This window comes from Athene noctua, chromosome 4 (assembly GCF_965140245.1).
Source record: "Athene noctua chromosome 4, bAthNoc1.hap1.1, whole genome shotgun sequence".
Classification (NCBI taxonomy): domain Eukaryota; kingdom Metazoa; phylum Chordata; class Aves; order Strigiformes; family Strigidae; genus Athene; species Athene noctua.
In genome coordinates, this window is record NC_134040.1 from 7,044,045 (window position 1) to 7,068,814 (window position 24,770).

Below are 24,770 nucleotides of genomic sequence, written 5' to 3' on the forward strand. Positions count from 1 at the left end.
TTACTCCTTTCAGGGAGCAGGAATTCATTGATGTGATCAATGTGTCCATTTGTTAATTTGTACAGCTGTAAAAAAAAAAAATCCAGCTATGCATATAGGTTGCAGTGGGCATAACTTTCTTGTCAGACCTGCTCTGCTGTAGTTTTAGCAGACCAGGTATCTCTGTCTCTAAGCCACACTCTGGCTCAACCATGAGAACTTGCATTAAGACCAAGCTCCCTCCTTCCTTCTCTCACCTTTCCCTTAATTCTCACCATCAGTGAGGAGAGACTGACCAAACTTCCTTAGTCCTCACTTGACAAAATGAGTAACTGTGGCTTTGTCTCCTTTCTGATCCAGTTTCAGAGTGTTGGTACAATAAAGCAGGAGTGTATCTCCACCCCCAAAGCCCTTTATCTTTGGTCTAACCCTGAAGCTGTGCTGCTCACACATTCCCAGAACAGACACACTCACTTTCTGGAGCTACAGCCACTCTGCTGCTGTAACGTGAGAAACACTTGACTCCCGGCCTTCCAGCTGTAGTTTGTTCCACCTCGAGCAGCTGTTGTTTGCCAAACTCATAACTGATTTATCCTTAAGCTGCGTTCCACAGCAGTGTGCTCTTACTCTTCCTGATTGTGCACATCAAGGTTTTATTTTTCACAAAGAGAGTCATCTATTAACTACTTTTCCCTGGAATATGGTGTAATTGTCTAAGGAACAAGACCATTGTTTGCTTGTTCAAGATAACTACCTCAAAACCACCCTCAAACTTCCTGTTCCAGCTGAGCCCAGCAGCACAATGCTGTGAGGCCAAGAGCAGTCCAGTCATCCCTCTCCCCTCGTTAGCTTGATTGCTGTATTCTCTATCACAGAGCAGCTGCAACACTTTGTAATCACATTCTGCTTAGGGATTATCAGAAGATGGCCCCATTTCAGGTCAGCTCTTTATTAGATGCAGTCTCCAGCTGTACAAATTGTAGCTTTTTAACACCCACAGTCCAAAGTCTGTCCCAATATGATGATAAGTAACACCACAGGTGATGAGTATTATATTACAGCATTTACATACAGAGTAAACTTGGTATTCAAGTTAGCGGGGAAGGAATTAAATCCAGAGCAGGTTTATGTTGCAGAAGGTCCAAGAGAAGTCTTGCTCAAGCTGTCAAGGTCTTGCAGGTGGCTGCGCAGCCTCCAGGAAGCAGCCCTCGGCTCCCTGCTGCCTGGCCAGAGCCAGCTCCTGCAGGTAGTGGTGCAGAAGACACCGTGTTGGTGCAGCCCCCCTGCGTTTGAAGTTACCCAGCAGCGTAAACAGGACAGCTTCCCACTTGCTCCAAGGAGGAGAAGCAGGTCTAGTATCAGCATGCCCTGGAGCGTTCTGCCATGCTGCAGCACCTCCCTGAAGCTGGAATTTCACTTCTGACAGGAGCCTCCTGGTGCCAAGTTCTCCGAGGGGCAGGGAAGAGGGACAGCTAGTCACGGTCACTGTCACTGTCGCTGCTGTCACTGTCTGACTTGATGCTCTCCAGTGTCTTCCTGCAGATACAAAACAGTACAGTAATCAGTCGTCACCTGTTGTGACTTTTGCTTGAAAAGAGAGAGTAAAAACACAAGGTAAACTCCTCGGAGAGAACAATATGGGCTGTCTGATGCCCATTATCCTTGAGGAAAGGTCCACCCAGCAGTTGGTAGAACACACCCACCTCCTTACGGAAAAGCAGACAAGTCCAGTTACCCAGACAGTGGTGGTCCAGCTGTCAGAGCTGCTGCAACTCTGATCTACTGACTCCCTTGGACCAGACCAGTGGCTCCAAACTGGTCCCCCAAGGCTAAGTCCATCGTCTGAGCTTGACTGCATCAGCCCAGAAACGAGCTATAGTGGCTGGTGAGATGTCCTGAAGGTTGACCGTGAACCTCAGAACCTTGTGCAACATGTGCACGGGCCATCCTGTACCACTTCCCTGCTTTTAGAGCCTGAAATCGGCATCTTTAGGAAAAGACTCTGGGAAAGAAGAGTGATAGCAGAGCTGAGAAGTGGACAAGGCTAACCCCAGCATGGAGAGTCACCTTCCCTCCCAGGTGGGATGGATGCAGCATGGCATCAAAAACGGAGGGGTTATTCTGGGCGTGTGAATCAACCAGAGTCAACACAAAGGCACGTCATTCTGGGGCCAGTTCTCTGCAGGAATTACCCCTCCACCACCCTGTACTATACCCCTGCAGCAGAAACATGAAATGCTTCAACTTACTTCTGTTTTTCAGAGAGTTCAAATTCCTTCTCCGTTCTGCTTTTAAGCCTTTGAGATGAAGGAAGGTCAAGGGATGCTGCCAGCTTTACCAGCTTAATTGCCTCATCTGGACAATTGGTTTGTTTAGCACAGTTGAAGAACTCATTCATCACCTGTTCACTGCAAAAACAAAGGCAGAGTGACTGTTCACAGGGTCCCAGGTGAAGTGGCCATTAACTCAGATTCTCTGGTCAATCAACCAGGCTACTTCTGCTCCTGCCAGAAATTCCCCCTCGTCCTTCACCCCGTACTGACATGGTGCACTTGGGAACTTCTATCCTAGCAGAACGCAATACTTCTTGCACAAAACCAGAAGGCAACAGCTCACTGCTCAGGATAAGGATCCCACCTTACCAGCAGCCTAAATAACCTTCCCCTCTTTAGAGTCCCCATATTGGGCCCCTGCCCTCTTTCAGGTGGCTGGCAGAGGTAAAGGAGCAATATGACAGCACGTTAAATCAAAGGCAGGCGTCTCACTGCCAGAGGCAGCTCTGCTGACAGCTGGCTGAACAGGAGCCAGCAGTGTGCCCAGTGGCCAAGAAGGCCAATGGCATCCTGGCTTGTGTCAGCACTGGCGTGGCCAGCAGGGACAGGGAAGGGATCTGAGCCCTGGGCTCGGCACTGGTGAGGCCGCCCCTCGATGAGTGGGTTCAGTTTTGGGCCCCTCACCCCAAAAAGGCCATTGAATGACTCGAGCGTGTCCAGAGAAGGGCAACGGAGCTGGGGCAGGGTCTGGAGCACAGGTCTGCTGGGGAGCGGCTGAGGGAACTGGGGGGGTTCAGTCTGGAGAAGAGGAGGCTGAGGGGAGACCTCATCGCCCTCTACAGCTCCCTGCCAGGAGGGTGCAGAGAGCTGGGGATGAGTCTCTTAACCAAGCGACAGAACAAGAGGGAATGGTCTCAAGTTGCACCACGGAAGGTTTAGACTGGATATTAGGAAGCATTTCTTTCCAGAAGGGGCTGTTGGGTGTTGGAATGGGCTGCCCAGGGCAGTGGTGGAGTCCCCATCCCTGGAGGGGTTTAAGAGTCGGGTCGACATAGTGCTGAGGGATCTGGTGTAGTTGGGAACTGTCAGGTTAATGGTTGGATGATCGTCAAGGTCTTTTCCAACCTAGATGATTCTGTGCTCTGCCAGCTCCATTTCGTGTCCAAGCGCTGGCTCTGCTCCTCTGTCACCTGGGGCAGCTGCTGGAGACACCTCTCTTGCCTTTTGGCAGGGAAACAATAAGTGGCTGCAGCTGGTGCTGCAGGGAGCGTGGCAGAGCGGGGAAGGCAGGGGACAGTTCAGCCAGAAGAGCCTCTGATCCATTTGGTAACAGCAGGGAAATCACTTTCTTTCTCTTTACAGTCACAACCCACGGCAGCCACAAACCACCAGCTAAACCATGATTTCAGAAGAATTCTCCTCCTTTCCCTCTTCCCCAAATGAAGACGTGCTCTGACACAGCTTGGCAGTGTCAAGGCTTCCTCAGGCCACAGCCACGGCACTCTGCAGAAACAGGCATGCACAGAGTGCCACAAACAGTGGCCTTTGGTACCGCACACCCTCACGGTGTTGGCTTAGGTGAGCTCTGAGGATTCAATTTTATTTAACACCCTCCCCTCAAACAAAACATATTACTATTTGTTAGAATTTGTTTTCTACTTCTAACAGAGTTTTTCCCAAAAAATCCTGAGAAAAGCCTAACAGTGTACCATGTAAGATTTAGGACTGGACTTGATAAACTTCTCTTTAGAACTCCAGATATGTCATAAGCACCCATGCTTCGTTAGTCTCATACTGAAATTTTTTTAAGCACATGGGAAATGCAGGAATCTCTTAAGAGTCCTGCTTAGACTGATTCCTAAGGCCGAGTTCATCAGTGGCACTGCCCTCCATGTCCCAGAGCTTCATTCAGTGACATCTGAAGGATCAATCACTTAAATCCACCTTTGCATTTTCAACATTTTTTGAGACAGAAAAGTCTTGGAATATATCAGTTGGATAAACAAACCCCTGTGCTCACAGGGACACACATAGAGACTCACAGTTTGGCAGTAACAGTAGCATACAGACCACTGCTGCCAGTTAAACTGGGGGTTGGACTGAGTGACCTTTAAAGGCCCCTTCCAACCCAAACTGTTTTATGATTCTAGAGCAGAAATGCAAGATCTCAGCCAAAGAGGAGACTCAGTACCTGAAGTCAGAACCTAGAAGTACTCACGTGGGAATCCTATTGATTTGCTGGAAACGCTCTATCATGTTCCTGTTCAAAAGAAAAAATAGTAATAATTAAAAAAACTCCCACCAAAGCCCACAGGAACCAACAGATATTAAATCTCTTGGGTAAGCTCCTGTTGAAACACTGGCAGGCTCAAATTCATGAAACAATCTTCCTCACAGATCTAAACCAGATCCCATGCCGCATTCTCGCAGATGCAACGTGCACCAGCTAACACATTGATCAGTTTAACACAAAATACCTTAACTAGTGCAGAAAAAATAAAAAGTGTAGCTGGTGGCAAGTTTGCCTTAAAATATTACACATTTTTAGAAGGGTACTTGCCACTTGGTTTCAAATGAATCAGTGCAAAGAGAACATCTGTATTTAACAGAAAATAGCTCAGAACCTTAAATCAGAGGCGAGATATTTTAAACAGTATTTCAAGTTCAGAGTATGCAGGACAGGAAATTCTAGCTACAGTAAATTTTAGCTACTGGAGAGTTGTAAAAATACTCCCTTTAGAGTTTTAATTAGGGTTATTTCTAATTAAAAGTTTAATTAAACTCTAATTAACATCTTTAGCAGTTTGAATTCCAAAGAGTTCTAAACTTTAGAAAATGGGAAGATGAAGGAAATCAGCAGTGCTTAGTGAAGTGATAATCAAACCCTACTTTGCCATAGGCAGCTGTATGATGCTTTAAACCAGCTGCTACATTAACTTCTAAACCATTTTTAAGACAGAAAACTGTAACTTGGTGCCAAGAATAAACAGTAATATTAAGGAAAAACCCCATCACGTTCCCAGCAGGATTTATCCCCTCCCTTTGCACCAGCACTCCGAGCAATTAATCATTAGCTTTTGATTTTTGTAATTAAGCCTCGAGTTACAGTGTGAGCAAGCTAAGGGCTCACGACAGCCACACACGTACCAAGCGTCCTGGGTCCTCCCAGCCCTGGAAAACAACACAGCGAGACCGCCCAGCTCAAGGCTTGTCCATTCTAACAGGGCCTGATCCCTCCTGGTTTGCTCAATGGCAGCTTTGATGTCTTCAGCACACTTGGCAAACGCCAGTTGAATCTGTGGAAAGATTGTGCTATTAATCCCTAAACCTCTAGAATTAACATACCCTTTTTGGTGCAATTCCTCCTACAGATCCTTACAGGTCTGCCCTGTATGTGATTTAAATTTGTGAATTAACAACGGTTACTCTTGGCAGAAAAATCTCTCCCTTCTGTCAGGAAAACTGTCCCCACTAGGGGATAAGGCCAAGACAGCTGTACTTAGAGACCTCAGCAGTATGCATAAGCCTATAACCCTCCTCAGCTTGAGAAGCCAGTTACTGCAATGACATCTTTGGCAAAAATCCCCAAATTCTGCCACGTGCTTCCCCAGAGATGTGGCTGGCTGGGCTGGATTACTCTTCCTGGTATGGAAGGGATCCTCTTCTGTGTTAATTTGAGGTTTCTCTATAGGTTGGAGGTAATTCCAAGGGCTTAGCAGGCCTGGATAAACTCACATAGATCTGTAAATCTGTAATTACATATGCACTAGAACTGAACCTCTAAGACCTACCAGGGACAATAATGCAGTCTGTATGCTGCACACAGAAATGGGGAGACATCTCTTTTCACTGAGCTTCTGTGCTGGTTTTGGCTAGGATAGAGTTAAATTTCTTCATAGTAGCTTCTATGGTGCTATGTTTAGGATCTGTGATGAAAAGTGTTGATAACACAGGGATGTTTTTGTTGATGCTGAGCAGTTCTCACAGAGAGTCAAGGCCTTTTCTGCCTCTCACCCACCCCACCCGCGAGTGGGCTGGGGGTGCAGAGGGAGCTGGGAGGGGACACAGCTGGGACAGCTGACCCCAACTGACCCAGGGGGTATCCCACACCCCATGACATCATGCTCAGCATATAAAGTGGGGGCAAAGGAGAAGGAAGTGGGGGACGTTCAGAGTGATGGTGTTTGTCTTCCCAAGTCACCGTTACATGGGATGGAGCCCGGCTGTCCTGGAGGTGGCTGAACCCTGCCTGCCAATGGGAAGTGCTGAATGAATCCCTTCACAGAATCACAGAATGAACTAGGTTGGAAAGAACCTTGAAGATCCCCAAGGAGCCCAAGCGTTAACCTAGCACTGACAGTTCCCAACTACACCATATCTCTCCGCGCTAAGTCGACTCTACTCTTAAACACCTCCAGGGATGGGGACTCCACCACCTCCCTGGGCAGCCCATTCCTTGTTTTACTTCACTTGTGCGCAGCTTTTGCTTTACCCATTAAACTGTCTTTGCCTCAACCCATGAGTTTCTGCACTTTTACCCTTCTGATTCTTGCCACCATCCCGCTGGGGAGGAGTGAGCGAGCAGCTGTGTGGGGCTTAGCTGCTTACTGGGGTTAAACCACAACAGCTTCCATACCTCATGAGGGTGCTGCTCCCTGCTCATCAAAGACAAGAGCTCTTCCAACAGGTCGTGTCTCCTACTGAACCCCAGCTGTTTCATATCTGTTTAGAGAAAGGCAGGAGTTAGTAGGTGTGACCAGCACCCTGTGCTCCCAACTCCTGGTAATGTGGTCAGCATAACTAACGCCATTTTGTAAGGCAAACAGCCATTATCTACGACCATTATCACGTATTCGTTCACTTTCCCCTCATTATCAGGCCCTGAAGGACCTGTGCACCAAGCACATGAACCAAACAGATTTCTTCTTCCCCTCCCTGTCAGCTTCAAGTTGGCACCAGGCTGACTACCCCGCTCCTTAACAGCCCTCAACGTCCCAGGCACCTGGCCAACCTGTGGGAACAGGGAAGGCAACAGCACAGTGAGCACTGTCTACAAAATGAAGCAGTTACAGGTCCTAAGTGGGAATGTGAACCCAAACTGCTGCTGGACAGTGAGACCCATGACCCCCCAGTGGCCAGGGACACTCCCACCATTTGCTTCCTCGTGAGGATTGAGTGGTGACTCGTATTCTTTTATATGTTTTTCAAGGCTAGGTTATGATTTTTATGTTGATACAGCAAACCAAGTATTAGGATTTGACCTGATATGCAGAGGGTCCAGGTGATTATAAACCATAAGCTAAGTGATGCTGTAAAATTCTGTACTACACTGCTTATGAAATTGTACTACACCGATTCCGCCTACAGAAATCCTCTGCTATTCTGATTATAAATTCTGTGCTACACTAATAAAATCCTGTTAAGAAAATAAAGCTTTAATTGTAACTACAAATTAGTGTTGTCATCATTCTACCAAGGATCCCTAAAAGAACCTGTCTGTGCCCTTAGTGTTGGTGACAGTAGGGTATTTTCTGTTGTGGAAAGTAGCAAAGCTTGAGCTGTATGAGCATGTGGACTAGACCCAAATGAGACGTGAACAGCATGTGGCAATAAGGGAATAAGATTGCGAGGCTGTAAGAGCACAGGAATATATGTAAAATTATAGAGTCTGTTAATGTTTTAAGAGACTTTAAGGACTTTGTTTAACCGCATGAAAGTATCAGTTCTTGAAAAAGCAGAATTTACAGCTTTAGCGTTGACTTATCTGTCAACTGGAGGAGGAAGAAAACTCAAGACAACCCCAGAAACAGTTTGAACCAAAAAAAGAAGACATAATAAGCTGTAACCTAAACCCCAGCCCCAGAAACAGGGAAAGAAAGAACCTTCCTAGAGACGAGAGAGGATTCAATGAAGAATAAGACAACCCCAGAGCCGAATCTTACTATTGGACCAAAAGGTGCATCAAGGTGTGTGAAGAGCATGTGAGGGGCAGGTGCACAGCTTGTAAGGATATAATTGTCCAGGGGATTTTTGTTTGGGGTCCCTCTTTGGAGGCACCCAGCTCAAGCTGTCCAAATTTGTGCACCACAGACAGAATAAATGACACTTTTATTCTGAAGGCCTCGATTTAAAGACTCTGCTCTAGGAAACCTAGGACCGAACCAGAGGGGAAGAGCTCTTCCTTTAACATCTTAAGTGTGCTAAAGCCTGTATAGCATTCTTGTTTCATCTTCTTAAGGGGCAAAGAACAGAAATAATTTAAATGAGTTAATCCCAGGTTGTTGGTTAAGGTTCTACTCTCTGGTAAGCATTCAGTTTTCCAAGCTGCTGACATTTAACTATGACAGAGCCACTATCTCTCTGACAGTTCGCACTACCAGTCCTGCCTTTCTTTAATGCAACAGCCCCACCACTGCACTAAGGAATAACATCCCTCACGCCAAAGTACCTTACCAGACTATTCTGAGCACTGGGAAGTTCCCCAGCTACCTCCCACTTCACATTGCCCCTGACTTCTATCAAACAAACCACCTATGTAGCCACGTGGCTATCACCAACCTTCCCAGACTGAAGGGATCATTTCCAAGTGGTTGGCTTCATCCAGCGCTTGAAGGAGGTCCAATATATTTTGAGGAGTTGGATAGAAAACCTGATGAAGGAAGAGAATAATTTCAATAAACTGTAACTGTTCCATTTTGCCAAACCAAAGCTTTGGAGCTTGCTTACCCCAACACGCACTTACCGAAGTGGACATTTCTTTGTACCATTTCAACACAACATCAATTTGTTCCATCATACACAACAATGTAAAGAATTTTGACCTATGGGAGGGAAAAAATGTTCTAATTCAGTAATATTTAGGCCAACCAAACCATACAGAAGCACCAGCAAATGATGGTGTTCTGATCAGATTTGTATTGCAGATCAGGGAAATTTCACTGTATGATTGCAATACTCCATGTAATTAAAAAAAGCAGTAGAATTTTTAATGAGAGAACTTAATGCTGACACTAGGTAACTGGCAGAGTTAATTAAAAGTTAGACCACTTTATTTTAAAATCTCAAAAAAATGCAATCTCTCTGCCTGATGCCAGAGGTTTGAGGTATCTGAAAGTCTCTCAAATGCAACCTCTGGTTAAGAACCCCTTTAAGAAGTGAACTGAATTAACCTTGTTACTTGTGCAAGTTGGCAAGGCAAGCCTGGGACCTTGACCCAATGCACTGACTAGGAGAAATGTCCCTGCACCGAGAAATTAATTTCCATTAATTTCCCTTGATTTGTTTACAGGTGAAATAAGGTAAATCATATGAATCATCCCACCCCTGAAACTGCATCTTATTTTGATGATAATTATTCTTTTATTAATTTACTGGAGCATCTCTAGTTCCAATGCCCAAACAGGCTTTTCTTCCAATCAACATGCTCCAAGTACTTAATTATACCTTCAGTGACTGCAGCACTTAATGAACATCATTGGTAGAGATGTTTCAGATGTCATCACTAGTGTCAAATGGTGGAACTATAGGGGAGGTTTGGTGCCTAAATACACCTGCTGCACTGCAACCCCTCTCTACACCACCATGCAGAGCGCTAGGTCTGACCTGTATGCCACTTTGGTATGACCTCCTAAGCTGCCATCCTAAGTGGACAACCGGACGGTGGAAAACACAACTGGTTGGTATCATTGTTGGGTGGGCATTAAGCTAAACTGATGCTCCGAGACTTTATTTCAGGTCGGGCAAGGCCACAGACTGAAAATAAATCCTAAGCTATCACTGTTCTTAAGAGGGACTTAATTCTCAAACTGCACATAAAACAACCAGCTGGTGTTCAACACAGCATCGTTATGCACAATGTTCAAATCCTAGTTTGTGTTCAAATTGACAACAATACACCAACCAGTCAGTGTAAGCTGCATTTCACTCACCAGTAGGCATTCAACCGATCCACGTCCAAGAATTTCCAGTTGTCTCCCTTCTCCATTGCCTTATTTAACCGACAGGCAAGCTTAATATCCTTAAGATCACAGCACTGCAATAAACCAGTTTGATTTTAAAGCTACCAAATAAAACACGTAATACATCCCTCTGAGACTCACTTTCACAAAGTTATGAAGAGTAATGAGCTGAGAACAAACATTTTTAACAGGATGCAATTCAGTGCGGTGACTGCCTAGACATTTTGTTTAGTTGAGACAAATATGCAACTCTCCACATGGGTGAGAGCTTTCTAACCTAAACTAACACCTCCTGGTGTGGAGACTGTCTGACTGCTGCAGTGTCACTAGGAGGAGGAGGCAGGGCACAGCAGACAGGGACTTAACGCATCTCTAGCAAGAGGTGCACGTATCACAGGCAGGCAAGTTACCAATTTAGGAGGTATCAAGCAAAGAACTGCAGAATTATGGAGGAAATTTAATGAGGTGATGAACACAGGTGAAAAAGGGAAAGATAGAAAGCTAAACCTCGTATGACAGATTGGAAAACTCACAGACAGATCTGAAACAGCTGGAGGGCTCAAAGGAATTGCTGCAAAGAGGTACTTACCACTTGCATAGCAGTGGCAAAAAAGTTGGCTGAAAGGGAGAAAATGGAGACTGTTAGCTTCAAACTCTCAAGGAGACATATAGTAGCTCATTAACCCAGCCTCCCAGAGGACAGATGAGACATGTTCAGTTAGAAAGCTGAATGTGTAGCTCAGTTTGACAATGTAGCAAGGATCTTCACTTTTTATGTAGACTTGAGTGTGTTACAAGTTTTGCTAGCCAGTGGTCTGGAGACAACTATACTGCTCTGCTTCTGTAGTCAGCTTTAAGCAGATGATCTGTTTGACTTCAAGCAGTTTTACAAAAGCTACACTCTCCTGTTTGATGCAAGACAGCATTATTTGTCTAACAGGAAGGCTACAAATAAAGGCAGCCACATCACGCACCTTCTCTGTTAACTCTAGTGGAAGAGAACACATGCAACAGAGGCTGGTGCTCAGGCAGGTTACCCACCCACTCTGTACACCCCAGGGCTGCCCCAGAACATACAACTGTCCCTGAAAATGTCTACTTCCAGTTTTGTGAGGCTTCAACCCCGGTTTCTGTAACTGACACTTCAAAGCAGCATGCAGACTGATACTGCCACAGAGAGGCAAAGGAAGCTACAGCAGGAGGAAGAATATAAACTATCCTGCTCAGCAGCCAATTTCATTTTTGTAGTGAGAATACTGGATAAGTGGCTTTTGTTTTCTGAAGGATGTTCTCTGAATAGTACTGGATGTTATCAGAGACTAAAACAATGGATGGCTGTGGGTAGCAAAATGGTGGGAAGAACTGTTAAGACAATATACTTAAAACTATTAGGTACAATACACCTGCCTTTCCCTTGCAAGATGTAATAAATCAGATACTTTTAAGTTGGAGAAGACAGTTTTGTGTTATTTGGGTGTTCAATATACACTTCTGGCAGCAGCTTAGAGCAGAGCATATACAAAGCAGAGTGTAAGACCCACAGCAAGGCGGAAACAAACAAAAAAGGTGTACTACATTCCCAGGCTTCTTTTCAAGGACAAGAAAAGAATTGCTGGTAGGATAACCCAATATGCTACTCCAACATGATTTCATAATCTATCTAAAAGCATATCAACTCCTCACTGGTTTCCTGAAGCATGCACTGTAATGGCTTCTTCATCCTATCCTATATAGAACTGTCAGCTGCTGAAGAGTAGCGTCTGACACTTTGTTAACACTCATCTTCAGACTGAAGCCATGTCTACTTCTGTATGTACAGAAAGGCTGTAAACATTCCAGGGCAACGTTGTGTACATTGAATCAGAATCACAGAATCATCTAGGTTGGAAAAGACCTTGAAGATCATCCAGTCCGACCATAAACCTAACACTGACCAATCCCAACTCCACCAGATCCCTCAGCGCTGGGTCAACCCGACTCTTAAACCCCTCCAGGGATGGGGACTCCACCACTGCCCTGGGCAGCCCATTACAGACAACAGAAAGAGGCAGTGAGACATGGATCAGAATCTACTCCTTCCACAGACCCAAGCTTCTCTTTTGCACGAAGTTTTATTTCATGCAATTTTCTGAAAAGGATTAGGAAGAACTACAGTAGGAACTCACACCACACTGCAACAAAAAACTGCTGTTCACCAGACATGTATCATTTCATGAAGCTGCTAGCAGACATTCCTCCTTACACTAGTCTTGTAAATAGCCTCATGTTTTTTTATTGCAGGTGGCTCAAACGCTCATTCACACAGGCTACACTGCTACTCCACACAGAAGCCAGCGCACCAACGCACAGAACAACCTTCTGGCACTTGAATTTGTCCTTCTTTGTCTCCAAAAAGTATCCAAAGTGACTGATATAAGCTGCATGCATTTCTCCTAGCTGGGTAGAAGTACCTGAAATTCATAGGTACCTTTTCACCTAAGCTTAATCAATGCAGATTGTCAGACATATTGAAGTCCATACCATCATCAGGGTCCTGGGGCGTGAAACTCCTCTTTTCAACATCATCTAGCACTTCAGAGATGATGCCTGATGGGTAATGATCAACTGTGGAGCAAACAGACAAGCAACATCACATCTCAGTTGTGCTAAGCTCTTCATTAGCAAAGTGTCAGCCTGCAAATTTAATATGGAAATGGAACCAAGCAATGTGATTTCAGATAAGTGTCATGATTCTCTTATCTGTGCCCCTACTTGTGTTGCTCCGCATCAGCTGCAATTTTATTTGCTCTAAAATCTGCACTCTTGCCAGATTTCCACAGCACAACAAGGGCAGATTTGGAAAAATAAAAAGTACTTTCTAGCAAATAATCCACCAGGCCTGGAAGTTAGTACTTAAGAAGGCTGCACTGTGAAAAGCGAGGCATTTCATAAACAATTAAACAATTTAAATAGTAATTAAAAAAATTTAAAAAGGGAAAAAACCAAAAAAACCCCCCACCAACAACCAAACACAGAAAGACTCCAGAGCAGTTCCTCCACGTCTGTTAAAACACAAGGACTGCAGCTATGACTACTGTGTCTTCTCTTTCCACGCCCAGAGATTTCTGACTGAAGGATCTCCAACTATGGGGCTCCTGCCTTCTAACAAAGCTGTTTCAAGACAGCTCCAATGCAGAGAACTGTTGCAGAAAAACAGAATTCCCGTGCAATTTCTTCTCTGTGAGTAGCACAGTGTATGAAATCACAGGTAGTGTAGGCAGATCTAGACTCCACAGAGGCTGAGTACCATCTGCTCTTTAGTTTTATCAACCTGTGGACACAAATAGAAAGGAAATGGGTTTTCTTCCCAGTTCCACCCATTCTCAAAACACAAGGGCTCTTCCCTCCTCGTAAGAGGTTATGATCCTCTGTAGCTTTTTCTGCACCCAAGCAGAAATCAGACTGTGCAGGTAACATTAGGATTGCACACATAAGAAGCTGTCTTTTAATCCATAAATCAACTGCCTTCACTCAATCACATCTGGAAAGCATTTAAAGCAGCTGCTGAACAGGCCACATCCCTGGACAAGTTGATATTGCACGTACCGTCTTTATAAAAGATATAGAGAAGATGATCATACGTTGCAAGGCTAGGCTCTGAAAAGCAAAAACATTGAAGTTACTTCAACATTCTTGGCTGAGCTGTATGCCTGAGCTCTAATTCACAGTCTCTAGCCCCTCCAGTCAGGCAGCATGAACAAATTTACTCTCATATCTCTCTCCATCCATCCTAGTGCTGGACCAGACCTCACATACAACTGGGAGAGATGATATCTGAGGGTGGACCACCAGCTGAAGCACCACATTGCTAAGGAGCAAACAGCCAAGCTTCCCCACTCTAAATTAAAAGCAAAACTATTTCATAACTAGTTTTCCATTCTACTCATGAATCTATCTTTAGTGTATCAGCAAGCATGTTACTAGGGCAAAGCACACTCTGCAAGACATCAAATCAGCTATGCCCACATTCCCTGGTTTTGCAGTGTTTATTTGACATCAAAAAACATCATCTAGATCAAAAGGGGTTTTTTTCTGTAAAGATGTAGATATATAGACCTGAACTGGATTGGGCGGCTTGTGAAGATCCCCTTGATCTGTGGGAAGCAAACAGACTCAGCTGACTGCTGCAAATATATGTTCATATTATTCACTATGTCTACAGCAGTACTACAATAAGGACCAGTTGAGAAAGAGCCTATGAGCCAGGACGCACTCCCCCGCTGCGTACACACACCTGGCCTTGAGTAGGTACTACAGGTAAACATGTAATGCTCCTAACCCAAAAGACTACAGCATCAAAATGCTTCATTATTTGACCTAAGGGGCTAAGTGCACCCAGTATATTGTCATTAATCAGCACTGAACAAAGACTAAAGATGACGATTCAATTTGAAATCCACAAGCACTGCTTGCTCAGTGGCCACAGCTCAGTATTTACACATCTTTATTTCTCAGTTCTCTTGCAAAAGCAAACAAATTCCCTGCAACTAGGAATCACTGTGTTGTTTGCTACTTAACTCTTAACTATACTATTCTGGAAGAGGAATATAATAACCATTCTGGTTCTCTTACCTATATCAAGTGCTTCCATTTCCTTTATTGCCAATAGCGACATACTTTTGCCTACACCACCACATCTTCTCAGAGTCTTCAGTAAAGCATTAAAAGTTAGCAGATTTGGTTGCACTTCCTGCTGAGCCATGTGATTCAGGAAGACCTTAAACAAAATCCCCAAATCCTTAGTGCTTCACATGTTACAGATCACAGTTAGCTTTCAAATAGATATATATGCACTTCCTCAATCTAATCCTTCTCACCTCCTTCAAGAGAAGGACTGCCTCAATTGACCTTGTATTAAGGGAGCACCATCTAATTTTTAATTAATTTGAACAAAAAAACAAGACTACAAAATTACATCAGATTAGATCTTGGAGAATTGTGTCTAGAACATCAAGGAAATCTTAAAATTCACGTACTAGTCTCCCTTACTGATGTTATGTTATTAAAGCTGGAGCCTCTAATGTTACTCCTCAAAAATCCATTTCTACCATACCATCATGAATTACAATTCAAAGAGGTTTTACGTAAAATAGTTTGTTTTTATGTCTGAGCACAATTTCCCAATTACTTTCTGTTTGGGAAGCTCTTGGCTCAGGTAGGTTGTCACTAGGCAAACCATTCTGCAAGGGCAAGGCTGGATTTAGTACAAATTCAACTTCTCAGTAGCCAGTTTGTATGTTTAAAGTAGTGTAATTCCTTTGCAGTATGTTCATATAAAGCTCTTTGTTTTAGTCTTCTAACAACTGCAAAATTCTACTGATAAAGCAGACCCAGCCCCTACACTCTTACCCCTTCCCCACCTTTTCTCCTCTACGTCCTTACCTTAGCTAACTCCCATCTTTCTAAGAACCTCTCCTTTAGATATGGGACTGCCGTAATCAGTGCGTTGAAGGTGTGCACATCAGCTGGAAAAGATAAGATAATTCATTTCAACTGACAATTAAATTCTACAGAAAACCATTTGTTCTAACATGGCTCAGTTTTTGGCAAAGTCTCATGCAAACCTGTTTCCAGTGAGCCAGCCACATGCCAGCTGCACTGAAATACACAGTTTGCATTCAGCTCCCATGATCTAGCTGAGGTCCGTACCCCTGCGCCAATCATCACCGCCATGAAACAAATATTCGTGCACCAGACAATGGGTATGTTACTTTAAAGACCACAATGGAAAACCAGGAGACACTTACCCTTGTGTCTTTCATTCAGCAAATCTATGTACATGTCATAAGCTTTAGCAGAAGCCCCGTGCTGCAAAAAAACAAAAAAACAACAAAAATAAACAATCTCTATGACTGTGTGAGATTTCACAAGCCGAAAAAAGTCCTCCCAGCACTGAAGGATAATTTTACCTTCACCATCCCACGGATCATTGTGCAATAGGAGTGTGCATTCCTCTCTGGCATTATCTTAAATATCCTTTCAGCATTGTTGTTCTCCCTAAAATCAATGAACAAGCTGAATGTTAAAGAACTCCATAAAAGGTACCTTTAGGAAAAGGATTCAACATGCAGAACAAAATAATGGGCTGTACTCCCAAGAGCTGACATTCAAATATATTACTTATGATACTCTGAGCTATTCTACGATTACTTACTAGATTTCTATCATCACTTTAAAAGATGAGCAAACACAGATGTACTTAACAAGTAACACATCTGCAAGTTCAGGCTGCTAAAAAATCTTGAAGTCTGTTTTACAACAATGCACTGAATACACAAATAATGGCAACATCTCCTATACCTCCATCTAGAGTCAAATGACTGTAAACCTCTTCGGGATTGTTTCTTCGGAGCCTCCTGCTCTGAAGCATTCACCTGGAGAGATTTTTGCAGAAATAAGTTTCTCAAAGTTATGATTAAACATCAAATGACACGATTTGGTAACAACACAGAAAGTCAGCAGCAATTTATATGCTACCAAAGGTGTTTTTTAATGGGTTACATTAAAATAATTTCTATTATGTTTAAGAACTAGATTTAAAATGCTGTTTATGTTACTAGACATACTAACAAGGTAAATTATATGTATTTGGGGAGTTGCTGGGAATCATTAAATTCTGCAGATACTCCGCAAACCCATTTCTCCCTCAACAGTGTTCCCAGGGACAGGTATTGTGGAACATATCTACTACTGTACCCTGTGACCTGATACTTTGATGTCACACAAGGATTCCTCAACTTCATTGAAATCTAGTTAATATGGTCCAGACTGGAAGAAAATTAATGAGCTGTTCTACACTAGAGGTACTAGAGGGCTGCTTTGCAGGCAACTACAAAACAAGGCTGTCAGTAATAAACAGTTATTTAATTGTAGCTCAGCAGAACCAAGCCAAGACAGGGTTCCAGATACTAAGTTCAGCTTTATGGAAACTGCTTTTGCTACCAAGTCACACACAGGATTTTTGTAATTGCCATATCCCTTTGGACTGTTGACTGCATCTGACCCACCTCACACTATCTCCCAGGCAGGTTGTCACAGTACAAAAATCTTTACATCACCTTGATACATTCCCATTAATTATGAAAGAAGGAAAATAGTACAGATCAATAGGTTTTTCATACCCCTGGTTCTTCCAAATCCTCTTTTTTTTCTTCTTTTTCTGGAGTAGATTCTCCATCTCCGTAGAAGCATAACAAATCTAAAAGGCTGTTTGTGGTCTCCAGAGATACAGGGGTACCTACAGAAAATGAGGATGTACAACTGTTGTAGAGAAAGTAAAGAACACACCATTCCACAGCTGTATCAGAAAACTTTCAAACACCCAGTTATGCCACATTGTTCTCTTTTGACATAAAGGCATTCTTCAGCAAGTCTGTAAAACCTGGGTGTGACGCTAACATCAGAGCAGGCGTCATAGAGTATCTGTTTTTCTATTGAAGCCACTGAAAGGGTAGAGTTTTCCTGACCAAGTGGGAGAGGGAAGTGGCAGCTGACAGCCAAAACTGTGAAGCAGCACAAGCCCAACACAACATCCGAAATTTCTAGTGCTTTTCATAACTACTCCTAGGATACACCCAGTTGTGAAGACCATTTTGTGTGTTTCACTTTCTATGAAACAGACTTAAAACCAAAAAAAGAAAAGAGCTATCTGATGGAATCATCTCCTTTCCATCTTGTAGTGGATATGGGGTGTCACCCTTCCCAGTAAGTTTTCCTCTTTCAGAGGCTGTGGCAGTTAGTTTTCTATTGCTTCCTTCTCATTCACCCATGACAGAGATAAGGTCCAAATTAAGGCAGAACTGAGAAAGACTCATTTATCAAGGCCATGTTCACAGATGGTGCACTCAGCTCCTGTGCTATACCAGTCCAACACAACAGCAAAGTGTTCAGCACATAGCTTATACCAAACAATATGCTACTGCACGAGGGCCTTTGCAGGCAGAATGGTATCGCTCAGTCACACAGCATCTGCCTTCAGCAGGCCCTACTCTCCTCTATCACTGATTCTTCTGCTTTGGAAGAGAAGAAAAAAAACCTCAACACTTTATCATCTGCTTCTTGATCAAGAAAACATTTGTTTTCTGTATCACCAAACTGACATGTCAGACAAGCAGTGGGTAAGGAGAGCCCAATAATACTGAAGAATCACTTCACCAGACCAACAGTAGTTGTGAAAGGCAGAAAAGTAATTGTGAAATTGTTTCCATAGCCTGCGCCAGCTACTAAAATATTTTGGCCACAATTTAAGGTGAGCTCCACCACAAAATCTGTCAGGTAGCCACATACCTGCTTGTACAAGCTGATCAAACAGGTCCACAGAATCTTTCACTCTTCTGAGGTGGATACGCTCTTTCAGAGCCTCCTCACTCAATCCTTCAATTTGAGGCGTAAGAATCTCAGGCATCAAGCACTAAAAGCAGAGTGCACATTAGACATGAAGTCAAGCCTTCCCTGAACCATTGTTCAAACACTAACCAAATATGCTTACTCTCCACCCAGTACACTGCTTTGGTAATCTCCTACTCCTCCCAGCCTAACCACAACAGTCCATTTAGTGATGGACCACACATCCTGACCTCCCATTTTCATTTAAATCAACACCTAACCAACAGTTCTTTTCTTACTTTTATCTAAAGAATCTGATACGATATTGAACTCCTCAGGAAAAAAGTTCATTTCAGAAACATAATGGAAACACAGTACTGCTTCATAGCTGTCCACAAAACAGTTAATAAAATTATCCTTTTATGGTAGTTTTGGGCCAGTCTGACAGTTGATTTCAATACCTGAAAAAGCATAAATACAATGAAAATGAAAAGCAAATAGCTTACTGGTACATTGGGCTCTGCAAAAGTCTTGTCAAAATACTGAGGAAATTGCTTAATAACGTATTTTGCAGCATTTTTCCCAGACTCCTTCGACAACGAATACAGACGCTGCATAGGAATGAGAAAGAACAAGATGAAGAAACGTACAATTAAAAGGCTGAGAGCAAGAACAACATTTTCCATTGCACTGAGTGTTCTGATGGGATCAAATTAAACTTATGCTTCCTTTTCAACTCTTTAGTAGAAACACAGGCACGAGACAACATTCCAGATAAGCATTCCAGTAAAATGTCTACTCTTTAAATTTTCTGTTACTCAGTCAAAGGACAAAGTTCTGTACCAGGCACATCTGAAATGCTGCACTAGCACCTCAAGCTCAAAAGCATCTCTCCTTAGAGTTACAGCACTCAGATGTTTCTCTCCCTGTTTGTTGTTTCCAAGAGCATCACCCAAATCCCATTCACATCTTTTCCTCAGGTTCTAAAGTCAGACTCTCCTTGGCCGTTCCTTTTAAAACTCTTCACATTTGACAGATGCTTTCAGCCTTCTCACCAGTTTCACCTCTGTTATGCAGAACTCAAGTTCTCTCATAGCCGTATCACTGATCTGCCATGACATATCTCATCTCTCAGTCTTCTCTTGCTAGAGATAACATGAGGGGAAGATTCTCTTCCTTCTACCTTTCTATTATCATCTCAACGCTCACATTTCCACAAACAGAAGTTTTTCATCACATAGCTGCTCTGTGATGAAACTAAAATTCCTGGGGCTTGGCCAGGACAGTTAACTGATAACGCGTAGTCTATATAGTAACACACGCATAAGCAACCTTATGTGTTTTAATTAATTTCACTCAATTTAATTCATTCAATACAAATTCATCTAAACTGTAAGCACAATATCTCAACACTTTCGATACCACATATCCACAGTCTATATTCAAGGTATCTAAACAGTTTTAACAGGTTGAATGCTTCACCTAAAGAATTACTGTTGAGAGTTATTTAACATACTAAAAGCATGGGAGAAACAGAACAATTCAGCAGGTAAACCACTGACTTGCAGGAATGTTAAAAGAGCTGTGTCAGCTGGGAATTCTCTACAGGGACAGGAAGAACAGGTAAGTTTGTGTGTGCAGGGTGGATTTGTCCAGAGAAATGCTACAGTCATTACACACTCAAAAATACACAGAGGAGAAAACTCTGAATTGAATTCTCCAATTAGATAAGAGTTTTCATAGCCTAGATTAACAGAGGGAAGGGAGAAGCTATCAAGGATTTGAAAGAAAATACTTACAGCACTGGCGGCATTTCTTGGCATAAGGAAAGGGTCATCCTGGAACATATAATGAGCAGCAGTAGGATCCTGTAGAAAGGAGAACCTGGACTGAAACGTTCATAGTTACATACACAGGCATGCTGTAGGAATATCACACTGCCTCATGGAATTCATGGCACAATGAACACTTCCATCACAACCACTACCTGATGACCATTTTTTACAAGAGTTCCTCTTGTTCAAAAGGGTTAAGCCTGTTTGGAAATAGTTTAAAAACTATTTCCATTATACACACATGTTCAGGCTAACACTGTGACAAGAGGGTCCTCACAATAACACAGCAAGCAATTAAGTGCCCTGCAAAGCAAGTAGGACCCCAACTGTAACAGTCTGGGGGGAGCTGAAGGGATTTGCAGGATCAGATTCAACTTCCAGAATTCAGGAGTGACAGGATTAAAGAATGGCATCACAGCACTTATTGTTTTGGCCTAGCAAGAGTAGACACTCACTGCTCTTTGCAGGGCTTGCTTTCTGGACTGGGACGAGGCAGTCTCGATTGGGAAGCTGAATTGGTAAAGGAACTTGCTCCTGATATTAGCAAAAGCCTTATCAGAGTATTACAGCTTTCACTGGTAATTGCAGTTCTTGACACTAGAATGAGGCTTCAAGGACACTGGAAAATGTGTTGAGCAAAAGTGAAAACCTCGTAAAAAAATGGTTGTAAAAGTCCCATCTTTCATTTATGGCCAAAAGAGAAGTAAGAATCTCCAGAGTGCAAGGCTATTGTGTGAGACAGAAAACTCGACCCATTTCCATGACAGCACTACTTACCCTGTTCACGGTAGAAGCCAATGTTTGAAGAACTGCTAGCTTATCCCTAAACATAAAGGAGCTTTGATTAATACTCAGGTGCAGACTTCAAATGTTATGCATTACATATATGCAGAACAAGTGCAAGATTATCCTGGCCCGTCAGGATTTTCAGTTCTGTAAAATAATGGTTTTGCTGCATTATTTGCAAAATACCACTTTTTGCAAAGTGAGGGAAAAATTCAACTGCAAAAATGGACTCAGTTCTGGAACAACCACAGGAAAAAGAAAAGACTTTAAGGAAAATCAGAAAAACATGTGTGTTTCCTGCTACCACTCTTGCCTTTATTATACATTATCAAAGAAAGAACATAGGGAAGGGACACAGAAGGAATTCCCTGGAATGTTCCTCTCAAAGACCCCCATCTCTGAGGGATGGATAGGAGTCCCCCTCCACAACACATCTTGGGAGGAAAAAACAAAACAAAACAAGATTTCTCAGGATTCCTGTGCCTGTGGATCCTTAAGAGCTTGGTTGCGTTTCAAGCAAACAACGAAAGGCCACTGAAAGTGTTTAGGTGAAGGTGGTTTTATTTTAGATTTACATGAAAACACCATCTGACTATAAACTTACAGTTTTGCCATACAGTCATCTTAAGTGCTTCCAACAAAATAGCTTTTGTTCAGCTGCATAATTTCTAAACAGGATTTATTCAGCCAGCTATCAATGGCCGAGTTTATTTTGCTGAAAGAAACACACCCACATGCAGAGAGCCAAATTAACTTGATTTTACAGATTTCTAGTGAATGTGATCTTTTATAAAAAAACAAGAACTATGCTTAAAAATGCAGTCCTTACAACTGTGTACATACTCTGCACAGACAGTAAGAGTCAAGAATAATCCCAGAGATCCAAGTCAGCAGGAAAGCCACTAGTGGGACATTAAACCCAGGAATACAGCAACTTGTATCTTCTTTCTCACCTTTGGTGGACAGACTACATTTAGCTGTCTAACAATGATTTTACTCCACGTTGAGAGGTATTTCAACATTAAACACTCACCAGGTTTTCCTTCGGGGAAGCACAATTTCTTCTCGAGTAACTATGAGAAATGATATTAAAACTGTTATTAGAAACAGATGCTCAAAGAAAATCCCAACCTCATGAAAATTGATGATTTCAGCTGATCCAGCTAGAAGTACCACAGCAAAGACTTAAAAAACAGTCTGACATAGGCCACAATTTACTGGAATGGTAAAAGAAAAGGCTGGCAGGGAGCTTAAGTGTTTTGTGTCAAGAAAGGATGGGGGCCTGCGGCAAATAAATGTCAAAGAGTTTGTACCCATTTACCCATACAAGTTTCTTCAATGATCCTTATCCTGTACCTTCTTGCTTCAGCCCCAACCTTTCCCAGTCCATTGATTTCCTACTCTTAGTCCCCCAGTTTGAAGTTTGCTGTCTCTTCCCATTTAGCTTCTACAGCTCAGTTTGCCTGAATACTGCAGACAAGTGCCCTCTCAAGTTCCTGTTCCAACAGCCTGTCACCAACTGTTCACAGACAACACAGATCAATCTGCCCAGCTTTCCCAAAGAGCAAAATATACAATACCAAAAGAAGAAGCTAGAGGTTGTTAGTAAAGCATGTTAGCAAATTCATTCACAGATGAGCATGTGGCACATCCCAATTACAACCCCCAGAGCCAGGGTGTGCAGAGGCACTTTTCCCACTGCCTCTGTGTTGGCGCTTCCACGAGCTGTTACTGACTGGCAGGAACTTACTCCCTCTTGCAGCACAGCTCCAAGCATCCCAGCTTACTGGTCTCACAAAACTCTTAGCAGAAATATGGTAAGAAGTATAGAGAAGCAAGAACGTGAAAGAAACTATGAGGATCAAGGTGGAAAACTCCTTATTTTTATTTTATAGTTTATTCCATGTCAAAGAGCAACTGGACAGCTCACAGAACTGGACAACTCAGTTCATGCTCTCAGAGCACAGAACTGCTTGGTGGTGAGGGTAGTCAAGTTAAGCCAGGAAATCTCTGCACAATGAAGACAGGGAAAAGAAAAATCCAAGAAGGGGAAGGAGAGCATTCATGTCTTCTTCGTCTCCTGACACATTATGTTGTTTGAAGATTAAAAAAAACCTATGCAAGAAACTAGTAATTAAGACATCATACCTTCTGAATTCTCCACAGTCTTCTCTAAAGCTGTACTACTAGAACAGCACCTATAAACACATCAGAATTTTGAATTTATGTTAGTCACATTAATATAACATAAGGAGATTAATGAAATTCTGTACTACAGGTCAGAATTAATTAAAATATTAGAGAGGAAAAGTAACACGAAATGTTCACTTCAAGGGGCAATAAGTTATACACAGAAAATCATTACCTAAAATTTGTAATTCTTTATTTTCAGTGATATCATGGCTTTAAAGTAGTTTTCATTAATTACTGCATCTTAGAAAGAAAATCCTGAACATAAATCAGAGAAGACATTTTATACTTTAGAGGCAGGATCTAGCTGAAATAAGTACCTTCAAAAAAATATTGTAGACCTGAGTAGTGTTTACACAAGCAGAAGACCCCGAGTTGGGATGCAGGGAAATCAGACCTGTTTCATTCCAGATGCCCAGTCTCTACAGAGCTGCAGACAGCACATTCACATAACCACAGCTGCGGAAGGTGCATCCACATAAACCCGCCTCTGCTGCGTATTGCAAAGCAGCTGGTTTGTGCTCAGTTCAGTCACAGGACACTGCTCCAAGTCTTTCTTACAGCTGCTGACATTTTATTGCTCTTAACACAAATTAAAGCTTACATTAAAATACTTTTACCTTTTTTGCTCATGAAGCAATCTAACACCAAAGCCTTATTGTAACTCTGGCATTCGCATGTGCTTCCACACTGACCTTGACCCTGAGGGAGATGCTGTTCACGTGCATTCTTATCTCTGTGCTTTACAGTGATATTGCATAATGCTAGCTGTTCCTATATGTCACATAAAATTATAAAATATGATTTTACCATCTCGGATGCGAGTCATATTTTGCCTATAGAATCTCCAGTGGAGAGGGACTTTTCCACTTGATTCACACCCTGAAAGCAACCTCTCCCCTCCGTGTGCTTTTTCGTGAGATTCAGCTCTAGGAATCACTTAACACCTCAAATTCACGCTCGGGGCAACTCCAAGACGCAAAGCCCTGGCCAAAAGTAGGGAAAAGCCCCAGAAGAGGCGCCCCCCCTCCCCAGGCCGCGCCGCGCCACCCCGGCCCTGCCCGCCTCAGCCTGCAGGCGGGCGGCCCGAGACAGCAGCGCGCATGCGCCAGCGCGGCCTTTCCCGCCTCAACTCCTTCCCCCCCCGCCGCCATCCGCCGATTCCTCCACGGTGCTGCCGCCGGGCCCTTCTCTTCCCTCCGCTGAGGGATCGCCAGAGCCTTACCGGTAGCGCTCTCGCGTCCCGCCCGGTAAGCCGCACCGCCTGCTCAGCGCTACCCTCTGCAGCCAAGAGCCGCCCGCCAGCCGCCACGCCGCCATGCCGCTCCCCGCGCAGGGCCCTGCGGGAAGCGGGGCGGTACCACTCCGGCGGCGGGCAGGGGAGG

The 24,770-nt window shown here is 43.4% G+C and overlaps 1 protein-coding gene and 1 non-coding gene across 2 annotated transcripts; both read right to left on the reverse strand.

Moving 5' to 3' along the window:
* Window positions 1-908: 908 nt before the first annotated feature.
* On the reverse strand, window positions 909-24,723 carry PTCD3 (pentatricopeptide repeat domain 3). The gene is made up of 24 exons (XM_074904333.1): window positions 24,611-24,723; window positions 23,344-23,393; window positions 22,229-22,268; window positions 21,187-21,232; window positions 20,374-20,442; window positions 19,081-19,185; window positions 18,536-18,659; window positions 17,371-17,486; window positions 16,550-16,623; window positions 16,159-16,246; window positions 15,997-16,057; window positions 15,632-15,714; window positions 14,822-14,966; window positions 13,796-13,846; window positions 12,731-12,814; window positions 10,800-10,828; window positions 10,181-10,284; window positions 8,995-9,073; window positions 8,811-8,901; window positions 6,889-6,974; window positions 5,400-5,548; window positions 4,471-4,512; window positions 2,229-2,387; window positions 909-1,515 (listed from the first exon to the last, which is right to left on the reverse strand). Exons 1-24 carry the CDS (start codon window positions 24,703-24,705, stop codon window positions 1,452-1,454), a joined length of 2,034 nt encoding a protein of 677 aa, XP_074760434.1. The 5' UTR covers window positions 24,706-24,723; the 3' UTR covers window positions 909-1,451.
* On the reverse strand, window positions 15,781-15,922 carry LOC141960457 (small nucleolar RNA SNORD94). Its single transcript, XR_012633626.1, has one exon. It is a non-coding gene; the product is annotated as a small nucleolar RNA SNORD94 (small nucleolar RNA).
* Window positions 24,724-24,770: the final 47 nt, after the last annotated feature.